General features: G+C 39.5%; 1 protein-coding gene across 2 annotated transcripts in view; it reads right to left on the reverse strand.

Annotated features, from left to right (window-relative positions):
• Positions 1–15,971, reverse strand: part of DSCAM (DS cell adhesion molecule) — a 460,950-nt gene that overhangs the window by 158,306 nt on the left and 286,673 nt on the right. For both annotated transcript variants that reach the window (XM_057426358.1, XM_057426359.1), the window contains exons 5-8: positions 14,775–15,053; positions 12,392–12,667; positions 10,407–10,703; positions 9,316–9,591 (exon numbers count right to left, since the gene is read on the reverse strand). In XM_057426358.1, coding sequence (XP_057282341.1) covers positions 9,316–9,591; positions 10,407–10,703; positions 12,392–12,667; positions 14,775–15,053 — 1,128 coding nt within the window. The remainder of the gene's footprint in view (positions 1–9,315; positions 9,592–10,406; positions 10,704–12,391; positions 12,668–14,774; positions 15,054–15,971) is intronic.

Here is a 15,971-nt window from a genome sequence, read left to right on the forward strand (position 1 = left end):
TGGCATGAATTTCTCAGGGGAGCTTATGAGAGAGACTTCATCCTTCACATTTACCCTCCCTCCCTTTTCCTGCAATGCAACACTGTTAGTTGACAGGCTCCCTAATACCATTATAGGAGCTCCTTCAAAATAAGGGAGGATGCAAAATGTTGCATAGAAACTAAAAGTGCTTTTATGTTATACCTCATCCATCTATCAAACCACTTCCTTTCAGCCTCCATTGAGAGCGGAAAAGTGCATGTCCTTATCATATGAAACACCCTGCAAACCTAGGACGGTGGAAAGCTCAGTTCCCTGCCCAAGGGGATGCATTTCCTATCTTTTAAAGGAGGAAACCTTGATTTGATGTTAGCAGCTGCAAGAGTATATTGACACAACAAGCAATTACCTTCATTGTTAAAGTGTCACCTGCTAAAAAGCCTCACATAGCCTTCTGGCTATGTAGCCAGAAGAACTTACCAATTACTTTTATTGTGCTTTTGGAATGTGATCCTCAAGTAACACTGTGAAAAGTTTAAATCAGCTAAATCACTGCAGCTAATGACCACAATGATCTCTTTCCCTGAAAATCATTCCTGTATTTTGACTGGTTCACACTAGCTTCCCTTTTACCTTCATCCTAGGACTGTACATAAGAGGCTGATTTTATATCACACTTCCATTTCCACATGGTTGATAGTTTTTTTTTTTTCTTTTTTATTTTTGCATGCTATGTATTATACATGTTGATTTGTAATTAGGGCAGCATACTTCAGACCTGCAGTATCATGTGCACAGATATGCACTTTGCATATATGCTTACTGTATGTGCTTACACATGCAGTGCTAATAGCTCATACTAACTTGATGAAGTAAAGTGCCTAAAAATTTAAGAGCAACTGTAAAAAAAATATAGGTATTCAAAATATAATTGGCAAAATATATAAAGAGCAAGAACATACCTTCTTCTAAAACTAAAGTAAATAAAGCTGCACTGTAAGAGAGGAAAGAGGACTAGCTTTTGATAAACCCAAAGATAATATACATATACTCTTGAACTACTTAGCTTAGGGTCTTATTCAAGTATTAAGGCTCATTTCACATTGCTTATGTAATTCATAAACACATTCATACACCAACTTTAATCGTGTTTGAAAGATACAAGACTATGTGCAAAGCTAGTGAGCTTCATTTTAGATTTAAGTGAAAGGTTTTATATTTGTGCATGCTAATTCTTCATCATGAAGACTAGGATAATAATGAAACAACTTTAGCATACATTTTTGCGTGAACATTTTCTGCAATGTCAGAGATGAAGTCCTTAGGAGTATGGTATATTAGAATTGCACTGCTAGAAAATAAGACACTCGGCTGCAGCATCCACATGACATTTGTGAACTTTTGAAGAATGCAAATTAGCTATTTTAATTTAAGGTTAATCTTGAGTTGCTGTATGGCAAAAGTACACACAGACCTGTCAAGTCTTACATGTTGAATATCAGACTAGTTTAGTCTTTTCTTCAGGTACTTTGTCGTGGTTTAAACCCAGACAGGTAATTTGTTCACTCACCCCCCCCCCCCCTTCTTTCCCTCCCGCTGCTCCCGGAGGGACGGAGAGGAGAATCGAAAAGAATGCAACTCCCACGGGTTGAGATAAGAACAGTTTAGTAACTAAGGTATAACACAAATCACTACTGCTACCACCAATGATAATAATGATAAAGGAAATAACAAGGGAAGAGAATACAACACCTCAGCACCAGCCGACCGATAACTTGCCCCCCTCAGCCCAACCAAGCTCCGACCCATACCTCCTCCAACCCTGCAGTCTCCCAGCCCTTCCGGCTAACTCCCAGTTACATCCTGGGCATGACGTGCTGTGGTATGGAATACCTCTTTGGTCAGTTTGGGTCAGGTGTCCTGTCTCTGCTTCCTCCCGGCTTCCCCTCCTCCCTGGCAGAGCATGAGGCTCACAAAGTCCTTGGCCAAACCAAAACATCCTTGTTATCAGCTCTGTTCCCGAGCTGAAAGTCAAAACACTGCACTACACCAGCTACCAAGAAGGAGAAAAAATGACTGCTACTGCTGAACCCAGGACATACTTCTATGAGATAAATGCTAGGGGTCTCAATTTTGAGATATCACTATCAAAGTGCATGTTTTCTTAAATCAGACTGCTGCCACTGCTTGCTCCCTGCAACAAGTCCTCATGCCCATTACGTAACCTGAGAATGACTGTTAGGTGGATTTTTGCCGGATCGTTTGCACAACTGCACATTCACATCCATTCTCACCACATGGCCCTTGCGTGATTTCTGCATATGACAGCTCCAGTCACTTTGAGACATCTGAGTATTTCTTCTTGAAGAAGTTGCAACAAGCTTGGAGGAATCCAAAAAAGATATTGCAAAAGAGAGTGAAAGGCAAAAACGGACATAAAGAAAGAATTACCTGAAGGACATGAAGGCCATAAGCTTTTTCTGACTCAAATTATTAGAAAGGTTCAGTTAGTAGGACTGAATGTCTTAGATACATGTAAGAAACTGAATTCAAACTTGACATAATCCATGCCATAGACTGAAGAATAAAATGATTAGCAATTTGTTTGATGATAGCATGCACCATGGGCCTAAGAGCTCTTGAAAGATTTCCCCTGATGGTTTTTCCCTTTTATTTCTGCATATTTTTCATTATATAATCCAGCCCTCCATGAACTGATCTGCCATGCAAATCTGCTAATAACATTTTAGCTATTAGAAAAAGCTAGATAATTCCTAGGAAAAACAAGGAGAACCTATTCAAATAGTTGCAACATGAAATTATTTGGAAGTAGCTCCTGTTTGATTTGCTTGTTTTCTTAAAAGAAACAGGCTGGTAAAATTCTTTTATGTGGTTCACAACAGGTGAAGTGTTATCACTTTGGTATAAGGCAATAAGAAGCCTTCTAAACCAAATGATACATATAAGCTTTACAAGATCAGAAACAGTCCTTTTAAACACCGCACTTTTTATTTTAATGATGCTGCACCCTTCCCTCTCAGGGGCTTCTTTTTCAATTAGTTTCTGTTGGAGAAGTGTGAATAGCAGCAGGCTGTTTACATGAGAAGTCTGTCCCATGAGACTGATGAAAAGAAAATCATCACTTACTACTGATAGCTTTTACTGTAGCTGAGAAAACTATTACTATAAATTACATAATAAAACTCCCCTGAAATAATAACTCACTCCTGTTTTTAAAATGCTTTGAGATATATTAAAATGCTGTAGAAGGGATGCTGCTATTATTATTATACCATCTTGACACTTGAAGGGTTTTTTTCAACAGAAATCTGAAACTTACAGATGGGGAGTGTAATATAATTTTTTCTTTGTTTACCAACACTTCTCATTATAAGACTATTTTCGCTTGCTTGCAGTTTGACTTCTCTTTGGACAATATTTTTCCAGGCCAGGTGCCAGCCTCAGGCTGAGTCATTTCAGCTGGAAAAATTCAGTTACAATTGTTTGGCCATATCAAGAAAAAGGGGGAAGGGTGGAAAAATAGGGATGCAGTACATATTTATCAAACAAATAAAAAAAGAAACAAAAAAGAAAAAACAAAAGGCATTGTGAGAATCTTGAGAAGTCTAACCTGCCCCATGGTTAGCAGGATGGATTTCAAGTTCAGCAGGTACTGACACTGACATCAGACATTCTTGCTGTTCCTATGAAAAGTCTTCACAAGCATGCCTAAATTTTTCAGTCTAAGCAAAACCAAGTAAATAACAGCTCTCCGGAGAAGATATTTGCCAGTGACTAATAGCTAAGAGCTCCCAGGGTTCCAACAGCACTGAACACATCCTATGACTATTCTCAACGGATGAGTCTGTTCAAGCCATGCGGGGCAGATGCAGGCTGGTGGGATGTCAGAAATCAGAGCAGACAGATTTGTCTCTCTAGTTCTCATATGACCACCTGTGTCAGGCTGAGGAAGCATGAAAAAGGTTATTTCAATGCAAAGAGAAATGCGATGTGTGGGCCAAGAGACCAGAGCAGACAACCACCCTGCATTTCTGGGCACGTAAACTGTAGCAGCAAGTGATGGATAGCAAGCAGTGTTCAGGATAACAAGAAGGAATTATAAAACTGAATTCCCTGAAAAAAGGGAAGTCAGAAGTTGGAAACAGTCTTGTGGTGGGATTGCAGAGGTGATGGAGGTCGAAAAAGTGCAATTGGGAAACTGGCTGGAGATGCAAAACTGGGAAAAAGAAGCAGTGGGGTAAGGTACAGCACTGACAGTGAACGAAGACCCACATGAAGGAGAGACAGGCCTGGTGCAGATGGAGAAAGTGAAGACCAGCAGAGAGCACTGTAACTGGAGACTGGGAGGAGAGTTGGGACCTCTAAAGGGAAAGACTAGTTTTGAGTCATGAGAACGAGGCTCTGAGAAAATGAGGACTGATATGGGAAAGACACAGAGGACAGATTCATTCTGGAACCTAGAGCAGAAAAGCCAGGACTTGGGCAAGGATAAGCTGGAGCAGACTGAGGAAGACAGGTCATACTTAGAAAGAATGAACACAAAACCCTACATCTGCTGCAGGCTATTCTTAGGATGCGCAACTTCAATACTCCTCTGATGCTCACAGATATATATGAACCCCACTGGCAAACCAGTAGAGCTGGGTAAAATGCAGAGTAAGAAGCTAGTGCTGTTAAGAATAATTCTGTTCTTGGCAAGTACCAATGCAGCATCCTTAGCAAGGCTAATCTTGGTGATTACTTCAAGGCCAAAGCAAAAATTTTGAAAGGATATTATTGCAGTTGCAAAGGGAAATGGTCAACAGGTGTAAAATACTAGAAATTAAATATGCAAGAACAGTTGTAGCCTTCCCCCCAATAAGTATGCATTACAGGGTATGTAGTTTGCATGGCTTTCTGTAAGAACTCGGAACTGACCAATTTATTTATCCAAATATAAAAAATGACACCAAGATGGCTTGATTTCCAAAAAGCTCCATTAGGAGTCAGGCACAATTCCAATCAGCTATGTCTGCCAAGCAGAAATCTGCATATTTTCCTGCCAGCTTATCCAGTCAGCTCCCAGCAGCCAGTTTATGGGACTGCTAGCTTTCAAGATTCAGATTTTGGGACAGAGACAAGGGACAGCTATGATGGGCAGGTTGCACGTTTCCGTGGGACAGTTATTTGGAGTCCACAGACCTGTGGGGGAGGTGGCAATGCAGACAAGGGCACCGGTTATTCCTAAAAAATGGGACAACTGATTTCATGTGGTGTCTAACTGATTCTTCTGATCAGCAATGCAAAGAAGTAGCTAGCCTAAGGTTGAATAGTATGTAAGTACCCAGCTTTTGGCTTTTGGCTTCCTGGTGGCCTGCCAGGTAGGAAGCTGCACAGCAAGGCTCTATACAATCCACTCTTGGGTTCTCTGGCAGCCAGGATTTCATTTTGAAGTTATTGTCAAGAAACTTTATGCTTTTATCGGAGATCTTACAGTGATCTCCAAAGAATGTCCTTGAAGATGTTCAAAATCTTTGCTTTAATTTGGCTGTTTGTAAATCTCAAAATACTGTAGAGAATGGGCAGCCCACTCGTGTTTGATTACATGCTCATGTTGTTGCATATCTTTGTGTAGATGCTGCTTTTAGCAAGCTCTTGTTCAAGACAGAATGAGGATGCTTCATGTACTGGAGAGTTAGAAATGTAACCAGCAAACACGGCAGAGGACTGCAGACAAGAAAGACCAGTTCTATGCATAATGCAGATAAATGTTGCCCTGTTGTCATGGTCTAAAGCCAGCCAGTAACTCAGTATCATGCAGCCGTTCACTCACACCCCTCTTTTTCTCTCCCCAGGTAGGATGGGGAGGAGAATCAAAAGAATGTAAAGCTCGAGGGTTGAGATAAGAACAGTTTAATAATTGAAATAAAAATAAAATATAACAGTACTCATCCTACTACTACTACTACTAAGGGGAATAACAGAGAGGTATAAAATTCAAGGGGAAAAGTTAAAAAACAAAACAAAAAACCAATAAACACAAGTGATGCATGGTACAATTGATCACCACCTGCTGCCTGATACCCAGCCTGACCCAAGCAGTGATCAGTCCCATCTAAGTAACTCCTCAGTTTATATAGTCTGCATGACGTGCTGTGGTATGGAATACCCCTTTGGCTACTCTGGGTCAGATGTCCTGTCTCTGCTCCCTTCTGGCTTCTTGTGCCCCTCCTCACTGGCAGAGCATGAGAGACTGAAAAGTCCTTGATCAGATCAGGGTGTTACTTAGCAAGAACTAAAGCATTGGTGTGTTATCAGCATTATTCTCAAACTAAAGCCAAAACACAGTGCTGCACCAGCTACTAGGAAGTAAAGTAAATTAACTCTCACCCAGACAAAGCTAGGACACCTGTAGAGCCAAATTCTGTATTCACCTTTGACACAGATCTCTCAGATAATGCTTATTACTTAAATCTGTCTGTCCTAGGGGGTTTCTAAGCTGGGTGATGTGACTGATCTGAAGAAGGGAAAACAACTCTCAGAAGCAACTTTATTTCAATGGGACTTGAGCTTTTAACATGTGGTTCCTATATAACAGCAGATGAACTGAATAAATCAAGCTGTAGGCTTCTGAAAGTGAATGTACAAAAATTTGTGGATACTTCTAAGTTCAATTTGTGCCTCATTGCCATTTGCCAAAATACTCCTGATCACCCAATTGGGTTTTGGAAAGAATGCATTGTTTCTAAACCACTTTGATATCGCAGAGATTATCATCTCGAAATTTCATGAGGAAATTCATAATTATGTCTTCAGAACAGAATGTGGAGGAAACAAAATTCCAAATAACAGCTCGTTAGATATTCTCTATTATGAATCACTCTTCAGATGACTGATTTGAGGTCATCCAGAAACTTGTAGCAGAAGTGAGAACAAACCAAAGGACCTATGATATTGAAGATGGGCAATAATTCTCCCTCATTCTCTGGAGAAGAAATATGTATATCAATGGTATGAGAAGCTGAACTATAAACAAGGTTATTTGGGTCTGATATTAACTTCCCTTACAATGTTATATTACAGAGTACATTTTTTAACCTCTAGTATGAAAGCTGGGCCATATTTCATATTTCTTGGAATCAGATATAAATGTCTGAAAACGCATCACATTAACTTCAGAATCTATAAAACAAATTGCAATGCAAGCAATAATAATAGTTTAAACCTTCATGCCACTTTTGACTCTCCATCAATATGTTAGATAAAAATCACTATGTAGTTATGGAAGAAAACAATACATAACCATGTGAAGAAACACTATGGCGATGCTGACCTCCAGCTGCAACAGCAGAACCTTGAGAATTGTTCAGGTCCGACATACAAAGCTCACCTTTGACATTTCAGACTTAGCATATGAGGATAGGCTATTAACCTTTTTTTAAATAACAGTGTCTTGTCAAGGCCAGGGCACGATGAACTAGCTAGAACACTTTGAAGCCAACTTTGGAAACTCCAGATCAACAGATAAAAGCCACACTGAGACATTTACTGTGCATGTCATGAGCTGCTTTTCATACTACAACTTGCACAGCTCCAACACATCTGCCTTATGGAGCAGGATGGGGCAGCATCACAGTTGCAGCAGCAGGTCAGCTCACTGGCCGTCTCCAAATGTGCCACATGTTTATGGAAGTTATTTAGGGCATATTCTGTCACTCTGAGATTTCTGACCAGCCAAGACCATTGTCCTGCCAGCTGAATATCCAGAAATATAAAGAATACTTTCAAGGAATCAAAATTGATAAGAGATGACAATCTGCTTTCTGGGGAGGAATTGTCAAGTTTGAAATTGCAACCTAATGGAATTAAAACCAGTATTGCACCTGAGGTCTCAGCTAGCAATCTTGGTGACTAGCAATGTTTTGATCTAAATGCCTGAGCTGTAATAATAAGCTGTTTTCTGTTCTGTGTTTTGATGGGCTTTTTGTTTTGGTTTGGTTTAAGGGATTTTTTGTGGGTTTTGGTTTGTTTTTTTTTGTGTTTGGTTGTTGGTTTTGGTTTTCTGTTGTTGCTTTTGTATGCTACATTAATTTTCAATAGTCATTTGAAGAACAGTATCATTTAAGAGACAGATATACCATGGCAAACTGTTAGTGCAGCAACCATATAATTACTAATTTGTTATTCAGTTCCTAAACTGTATCAAGAAATCTGCAATATGGCTGTAATATCAAACATACATGAAAAAAAATGGTGACATTAGCACTTTACGTCACTGCATGTGATCAGTGACCTGGTGGTCTCAGGTGTGTGAAATATCATGTTTTTCAGAGTCCAAATTGCTAGTGGCTTAAAGCTAATCCCCTAGCCTCTTGAAATAATTAGAAGTTACATCACTCCAGACTGAAAACAAGGACTAAACAGAACAGAAGAAGAAGTTAAAAGATCATATGTCTGTAGCAAAGTCATTTTACCTTACTGTTCCCTGTATCTTATCTGAGAACTAATACAGGAATCAACCTTCCTTCTCTCATTTCCTCTCCTCCCCAGAAGCCCAGGAAATTTTCTAAGAATTTCAGGAACACTGAAATTATACCTTAATTCTTCCTATAGGCTTACAGGAAGTACACTACTTAGTGGCCCCATTGCTCAAAACTAGGTGCTAATGCAATCAGCTTTCCTGTCTTTTATGTCCTTGTGAATAAGTCTGAACATTGTCAATAGAACACAATGCTAAAAAATTCCTATTCTCATCTATTGCTGAAGTCTTCAGGGCCATCTGAACATCCTTGTTTGGGACTATTTGAATAGATTTTAAGTATCCTATTAGAATTTCAAGTCATTTTTCTTTACACTGCTAGCTTTCTAAGCATCAAGAACACTCAGAAAAGAACATTTAATAAGAAGAAAGCAAGGTTAATGTTTTTTGTTCCTGTCTCTGCTTATTGACAGAAACACAGACATTAAAATTCTCATTTTTTGAGAGCTGGAAAGTCACCTGCTAATGAAAATGTGAATTTTGTCATCCAGCAGAGAAACAGTCACCAGTCAAAATTTGGTGGCAAACCATTAATCTACTGACTTAATTGTTACAGTTCAAAAAAATCTTGCTTTTGTAAGACTCCTGCTGCTAGCTGAATGAAGGAGGGTAAAAGTCAAGGAAGAACAAGACATAGTGACTGATTAGCATCTATGCCATCATTAAAAATAAACACAAATCTGGATTAACATTCTGAAGTCCTCATTATCTCTCAGGAAAATCCTATGTGTGCAATTCTGTATTCTATAACATACACAGCCATTAGCTTGGATCCAGTTTTCCCGAGTTAACCTCACCTTTTACTGTCACATGCACGCTCTGGCTGGTGGAAAGCTGGGGTTGAACGAGGACATTGCACGTGTATTCACCCTCATCTACTTCTTTCTGCACATCTGAAAGCTTCAGTGTCCCATTGTTCTCAAATGCCACTTGGCGATGGTTAAATGGTAGCAGGTTCGAGTTCTTGTACCACTTGATGGAGTAATATGGGTAGCCAATCACACGGCAGTGGATGTAGGTGTCCCGTCCAGCTATTGCTGTGATGTTCTTCATTGGTCGAATGCTTGCTGGCCCTAAAAAGGTAAAAAGAAATTCTTGAAAACAATTTAAAGGCACATTTGCTTGAGGAAACATGCATATAATTTTTCTGAATATACAAATGTTAATGACATTTACAGATGTGGCTTGCACAACACTTCTTAACATTTGACAGTTTTTCTGTTTAAGAGCTACTTAAGCCATTTCCTTAATCTTTGTATGCTCTACTTTTTCTCACCCTGCAGCATACATACTAATTATGTGGGGGTATATGTTTGCATTATCCAACACTTGCCTGATAAAATCTTTGCTACATTAAAAATTAAAAGGCTGAATATGATTTAATTAATGTGACATACTAAACCTGATACAAAGCTAGAATCCTGTTACACATAAGAACACTGACAAAGTTAGCTTTTTTCTTTTGGACATATAGAAAGTATAATACCATGAGGATGGATATTATGTCATGTAGAGCTAGAAATGCAAGCTAAAGTACTGTATACATGAATAATTACAATGAATTTTGGACAAGTAAAGGAGGAAAGAAAAAAACAACAAACATGCACAGCAGGACTAAAGTAAAGAAATTGTGAACTAATAGAGATGAGTATAGGAAAAATAGACTATATAACACAAGCCAAAGGGTTCTTCCAACATTTAACCATACCATACACTTTCTAGATGGGGCTGGAGAGGCAGGGTGAGAAAAGAGAGAGAGGAAGAAAAGGAGAGGAAAAACAATAAGTTGGTTTTGGCATTCCAAGACTCATTTCATCACATGCAATAGCCTTCTTCTTCACTACAATGAGTTATGTGTGTTTTTTTGAGGAGCTGATTTGACAAGCACCTCTTACGTTTATTCGAGCCTGGTACAGGACGACTCCAGCAGAGTTGTTGGCAGTACAGCGATAAACTCCACCATCTCGGACCTGAGTGTTAGAGATATTCAGGTAACTGACCACATTGCCTTCAGAGGTGATAATCTGGCTGATACGATGACTGCCATCCTTCACAATTGGATCTTCATCCAGTGTCCAAGTGATTGTAGGCAGAGGAGTCCCCTTCACATTGCACATAAGGGAGACTGGCTCTCCTGGACTCACCACTTTCTCACTAAAGGCAGAAATGATTTTGGGAGTTCCATCTGCCAAGGGAAAGAAAGCAGAAGAATAATAGTTACATGGTGTAAAGGTTGTTCCTTCTATCCTGGATCCAATCACATGAGCCAAGATATTTTTTTTATCAGTGACGCAAAGAATTGTGTTACAGGATATAATTGTAATTATTGAGAGAGGAAAATAAATTTTGGTAGTAAAGTACTTAAAGTGATCCTTTGCTTACTGCAGGTTTCTTTTTCATCCTCTGGGAAACATGGTATTGACTCTGCTGCAGGAAAGGCATTTGAATAGATGGGCCAGGACTCTGTACAGCTATATGAACTGCCTGGTTCTTGCAGAGAAGTGTTAAAGCCATACACAGTGCGTCACAAAAGACATACAGCAAAACCTCCACACATTTTGAATTTTCCTTCTCCTGGTAGTTTTCAGCTCCTTGGAAAGTTAGAATGAATCCTGTTGGCAAGAGCCAGGCATAACCTGCACAGGCTAATTTCACACAGCTGTGCCAATACAGCTGACAGTTTAGTCATGACCCACAGCAATAACCCATTTAGAAAAGTATTAAATTAAGCTTTTCTGAATACAGATAGCCAGTAACAGCAGTGATGCCAATTTCTTTCTGTGGTCATTTTGCGATACAGAAAAATATTCTTCTGAAATGGTAGCATTCAAATGCTTTCTCTTGCAATCTGTGGCACAATTTACTCAGCCTCTATCAAAGCAAATGAATAGTAAGAGTGGATGGAGACAGAAACTTTAAGATTGTAAGTAGGGAGCAGGATTAAATATCCACCTATTTGGAGAGTTTCTTGGGATAATATTAAAGAGTTCTGACATTCTCTGTGTATTAGATATTGTCAGACCTCAGAAAACAAAACAGCAACAAAAATAAAAGCTTTTTGTCCTGAAAGAAATCTGACCCAGCACCAATAAATCTGTGAGCGTCACACTATGTGCCTCTGCCAACCCCTCCTCCTCTTTTCTTTTTTTAATTCAAGTGACAGGCTTTTATTGGAGATGAAAGCATGCATTATTTTCCCAGTGAGACCCTAGTGTCTTTAAAATCTTTCCTGCTGTTGCTCTGTGATAGCCTGCATTCTCTCGACATCATGATAGATTATCAATATGCTCTTTAGCCTTTCTTAGTCACAGGAGATGGTTGCCGAGGTAACTCATTCCAGGAAGGTAATCTTTTATTTTTCTATAAAGACTCTAAAAATAGTGTCCATGCCATGTTTGTACTACAGCCTCATTAGTGAGATGACTCTATATAAGTTGATAACTTTCCTCATTTAATTATCATGTAGAACACTGTGTCAGGTAGTTAAGGTTATCTCTAAACCTTTAGTCAAAACACCCAACCAGAAAAGCCATGCCCAGACGATCTTTGGAGTTGTGTCCTGCTGAAAAACTAAGGTAAGAAGTCAGTATCACACTACCCACTCCCTCTGCTCCTAAAAGAAAAACAATAAAATATTGACTGGAAAGACTGCTTCAGAGGGTTTTTTGTTTGTTTGGTTTGGTTTTTTTTTAATTTTTTTTTTTCATTCTACAAGCCTTTACTCAGAGTGGGGCACAATAAATCCCACTGACAGTTCATGAGTACCCTTTTCTCTTGTTCAGTATTCATTATCCCTCACGATACAATGATGGCACCAAAGACAACATATATATTATTATGGAGAACAGAATCACTAAACAGGTAGTGACTGACCTTCTAGTACCACCTGAACATAGTCTTGAGCAGACATCTTGTCCTTGCGCACAAAACACTGGTAAGCTCCACCATCACTCTTGGCCATGCCATCCATAATAAGGTTCTCTCGATTGATGCCAGTGATCCGGACATTGTTACCAGGGTTGATGATTTCACCATTACGATACCAGGAGAGCTCCTGGTCCTCAGTTCCCGTCACACTGCAGGACAAGGACACTTGACTACCAACGCTGCTTTTTACTTTCCGTGGGCTGATTGTGGCTTTTAGTGGTTCTGAGGATTTAGATCAAAATAAGCAGGAAAGGGAAATAGAAAATATTAAGTATACACGTGCATTTATATGCAAGTAACAAATTAAATCAAAATTAAGAAGGGCAACAAAAATCACATCCATACCCTTCTGAAAAAAAACCCAAAGCAACCCAACCAAACAACAGATGAGACTGTGTTTGCTCTAACAAGCATTTCTGTCACCAACACTGATGATACAAAACATAGATCTATAGGGAAAGCCTACCCAACACATGACATAATCCCATGCCTAAATGAACAGTAGGAGCAAATTTCATGAATAACACTGGTGCTGAGTGCCTAACAATGGCACTGCACATGTTTTGGGAGGGTAGGGCACTAATGCACATTATTTCAGTGTGGACCTTTGAACTGGTGCATTCCTGAAGCTCATCTGGTTTAACTTCCTGCAAAAGGAAGGAAGTTTGCATGTTCCAAAACCACTCCCTGATGTGAACAAGTGCAATAAATGCCAATGGTCAGGACATTAGCTTTTAAGGGTGGAAAATTCATGCTAAAATTTTAACACAGGTACACCCGTAGATATCTATCAGATCTGTCCACATGGAATTTTTTTTTTTTTTGTGGAGGCCCCTTATGGAGTAAAGTTTTATATTGTAAAAAACCCAGGATGAACAATGTTGAAAAAAAGTCATAAATATAAATGCAAGAAAAGCAGTCTTTATCCTGACACCTAATAGTTATCATAGAATCATAGAATGTTTAGGGTTGGAAAGGACCTGATGATTGTCTAGTTCCAACCCCCCTGCCCATGGGGAGGGACACCTCATACTAGACCGTGTCACTCCAGGCTCTGTCCATCCTGGCCTTGAACACTACCAGGGATGCAGCATTTACCACTTCTTTGGCCAACCTGTTCCAGTGCCTCACCACCCTCACAGTAAATGTAGAGCTCACATTGTGTTCTGTATATATTGCTGAAACTTCCTTATAAAGATAAGGGACTACTATCATCATTGATAGCATCTTTGATACTAAACACATACCATCATATTTTTTTACCAGCTTGCATACACACATACAGACATAAGTATACTCACACTTACACATAAAAATTTTCTCAGCTAACTCATATACTTTAGTGAAATTTTATAACACACAAGTTGGAATAAATCTTTAGTGGCCCACTCAGAACAGAGGCTTGGAAAAAGACACAGGTCAGTGGCCTCAGTCATTCACAGATATGTATGTAACAGACCTTTCCTCTACAATGGCCCAGAGCAAATATGGCTGTTTGACCATAAAGTCACTAGGTAAAACGTAGCACTAGGCACTGAGGACATTTTTGGTATCACTAACAATACAATTACATCATGCCTTTGGAAATTCTGACATTATATTACACCAGGCAGACTGAATTCAACTAATTTTTATGAACACTTTTAGAAGCAAAGCTCCTCTGTCATAATTCATGAACTACTGATCTTTGATCTTGGTTTTATTTTGCCCAAATACATTATGTGTAAATTACTTGTGAAGACATTTTTATGGCCTGAACTGTTCACAAACTTCTCCCTTTTCAGTTTTCTAGTCATGCTGTATAGGTGGAAATGTTAGTTCACAAAGCATTTTTTCTATTCTAGGAAATATTTTTTTTTAAACAATAGAAGAATAACACTTTTGCAGTGCAGTGCTTCTGAGCAATAATTATCTTTGTAGAATTTGTGAAACATTCAGAATATTCACACATGAATACTCAACTGAGGGGAGGTATGAGTATTCAATATTACTGAACAGCATGACTCATCGCAATGAGAGTTTGGCAGTTTTATTCATGAGAACATTTGCAATTTCTTTTTAAGTATCCAGTTCAAGCTTCTAAATTACATATCCTCCATGTGATAAATTATATAGTTACATAAGAAATTGCATCTCTTTGCACTTCTGATCGCTCAATTGTCCAACTAACTCATCTCCACAGAGCCTACTTTCTGTTGCTCCACAACTTAAGAAAGCACTGTTTAGATAAAGTAACAAAACAGGAGATATAGCAAGGCAAGCCAACAACTTCTCTGATGCAAACCCAGACAAGAAGTGCTCTGAGGTCTTCACTCTCTCCAGGACTTACGTTTTACATACAGTCGCCCTATCATCTCAGCAGTCCCATAGTTGTTCCACACCTCGCAGACGTAGTTGCCCGAGTCTGAGGGACGTGTGTTCTCTATCAGCAGACCTGTAACTGTCTGACGAAACCTGCTGTCAGGCTCCCAGGGAACATTATCCTTCAGCCAACGATACTTTGGTGCGGGGTGCCCTGATGCTTTGCAAGGCAGCTCCACTCGCTGTCCTGCCATGGCTTTACGGTGGTCAAACCCATCTAGAATAGATGGAGCTGAATTCGCTGGATCTGAAAGAATAAACAGCAGTTTTCAATGGGAGCTTTAAAATTCTTTCACTTGCTAAGCAATATACCAGTATTTTTCTCTCCTGCAATTTTTTACTATGTAGCCTAGTGTTTTTCATATTAGTTTGCTACTATGACCCAGCAATTATTCAGTAATATCTCAGCCGTAATGGCTGGGATCCAGCAGCACGTAATACTGAAGCACCTCATGACTACTTAGAAATTTTCTTGATGGATTTTTTCCAGGTGGCAACCATTTCTCTGGTCATCCTTCATGTCCCTTATAAGAGGAATGGAAAGCCAGAAATGCGTGACCTTAACAATTATTACTGATATTCCAGCACTACTTGACTAAATGAAGCCAACATGTTTTCAGTGCTTCTCCGTGGTCTAAAGGATTTGAATTAAAGGAACAATATAGTCCCTTGCCAGGAGAGAAACAGGCAAAGACACAGGAATTTCTCTCTGCAGTCTGACTGATAGATAAACCTTTTCTTCCTTCCTGGAAAAAGAAATTAACATGACAAGACCAACTTACCACCTAATACTCCAAGTTTTTATAACAGCTCTGAGACCAACACACTTGTGTAGCACCTGGTGTATCACAGAATCATTGAATGGTTTGGGTTGGAAAGGACCTTAAAGATCATCTGGTTCCAATCCCCCTGCCATGGGCAGGGACACCTTCCACTAGACCAGGTTGATCAAAGCTCCATCCAGCCTGGTCTTGAACACTTCCAGAGATGGAGCATCCATAACTGCTCTGGGCAACCTGTTCCACTGCCTCATTACCCTCGCAGTAAAGATCAAACAGTAAACATCCCTTGCCTCCCCTGCATCAACCGCACCACACATCTTGGTGTCATTGGCAAACTTGCTGAGGGTGCACTCAATACCACTCTCCATGTTGCTAACAAAGAT

This window comes from Pezoporus wallicus, unplaced genomic scaffold (genome assembly GCF_028554395.1).
Source record: "Pezoporus wallicus isolate ANWC-B61680 ecotype Strahan unplaced genomic scaffold, APGP_CSIRO_Pwel_v1 contig_8747, whole genome shotgun sequence".
Lineage (NCBI taxonomy): Eukaryota > Metazoa > Chordata > Aves > Psittaciformes > Psittacidae > Pezoporus > Pezoporus wallicus.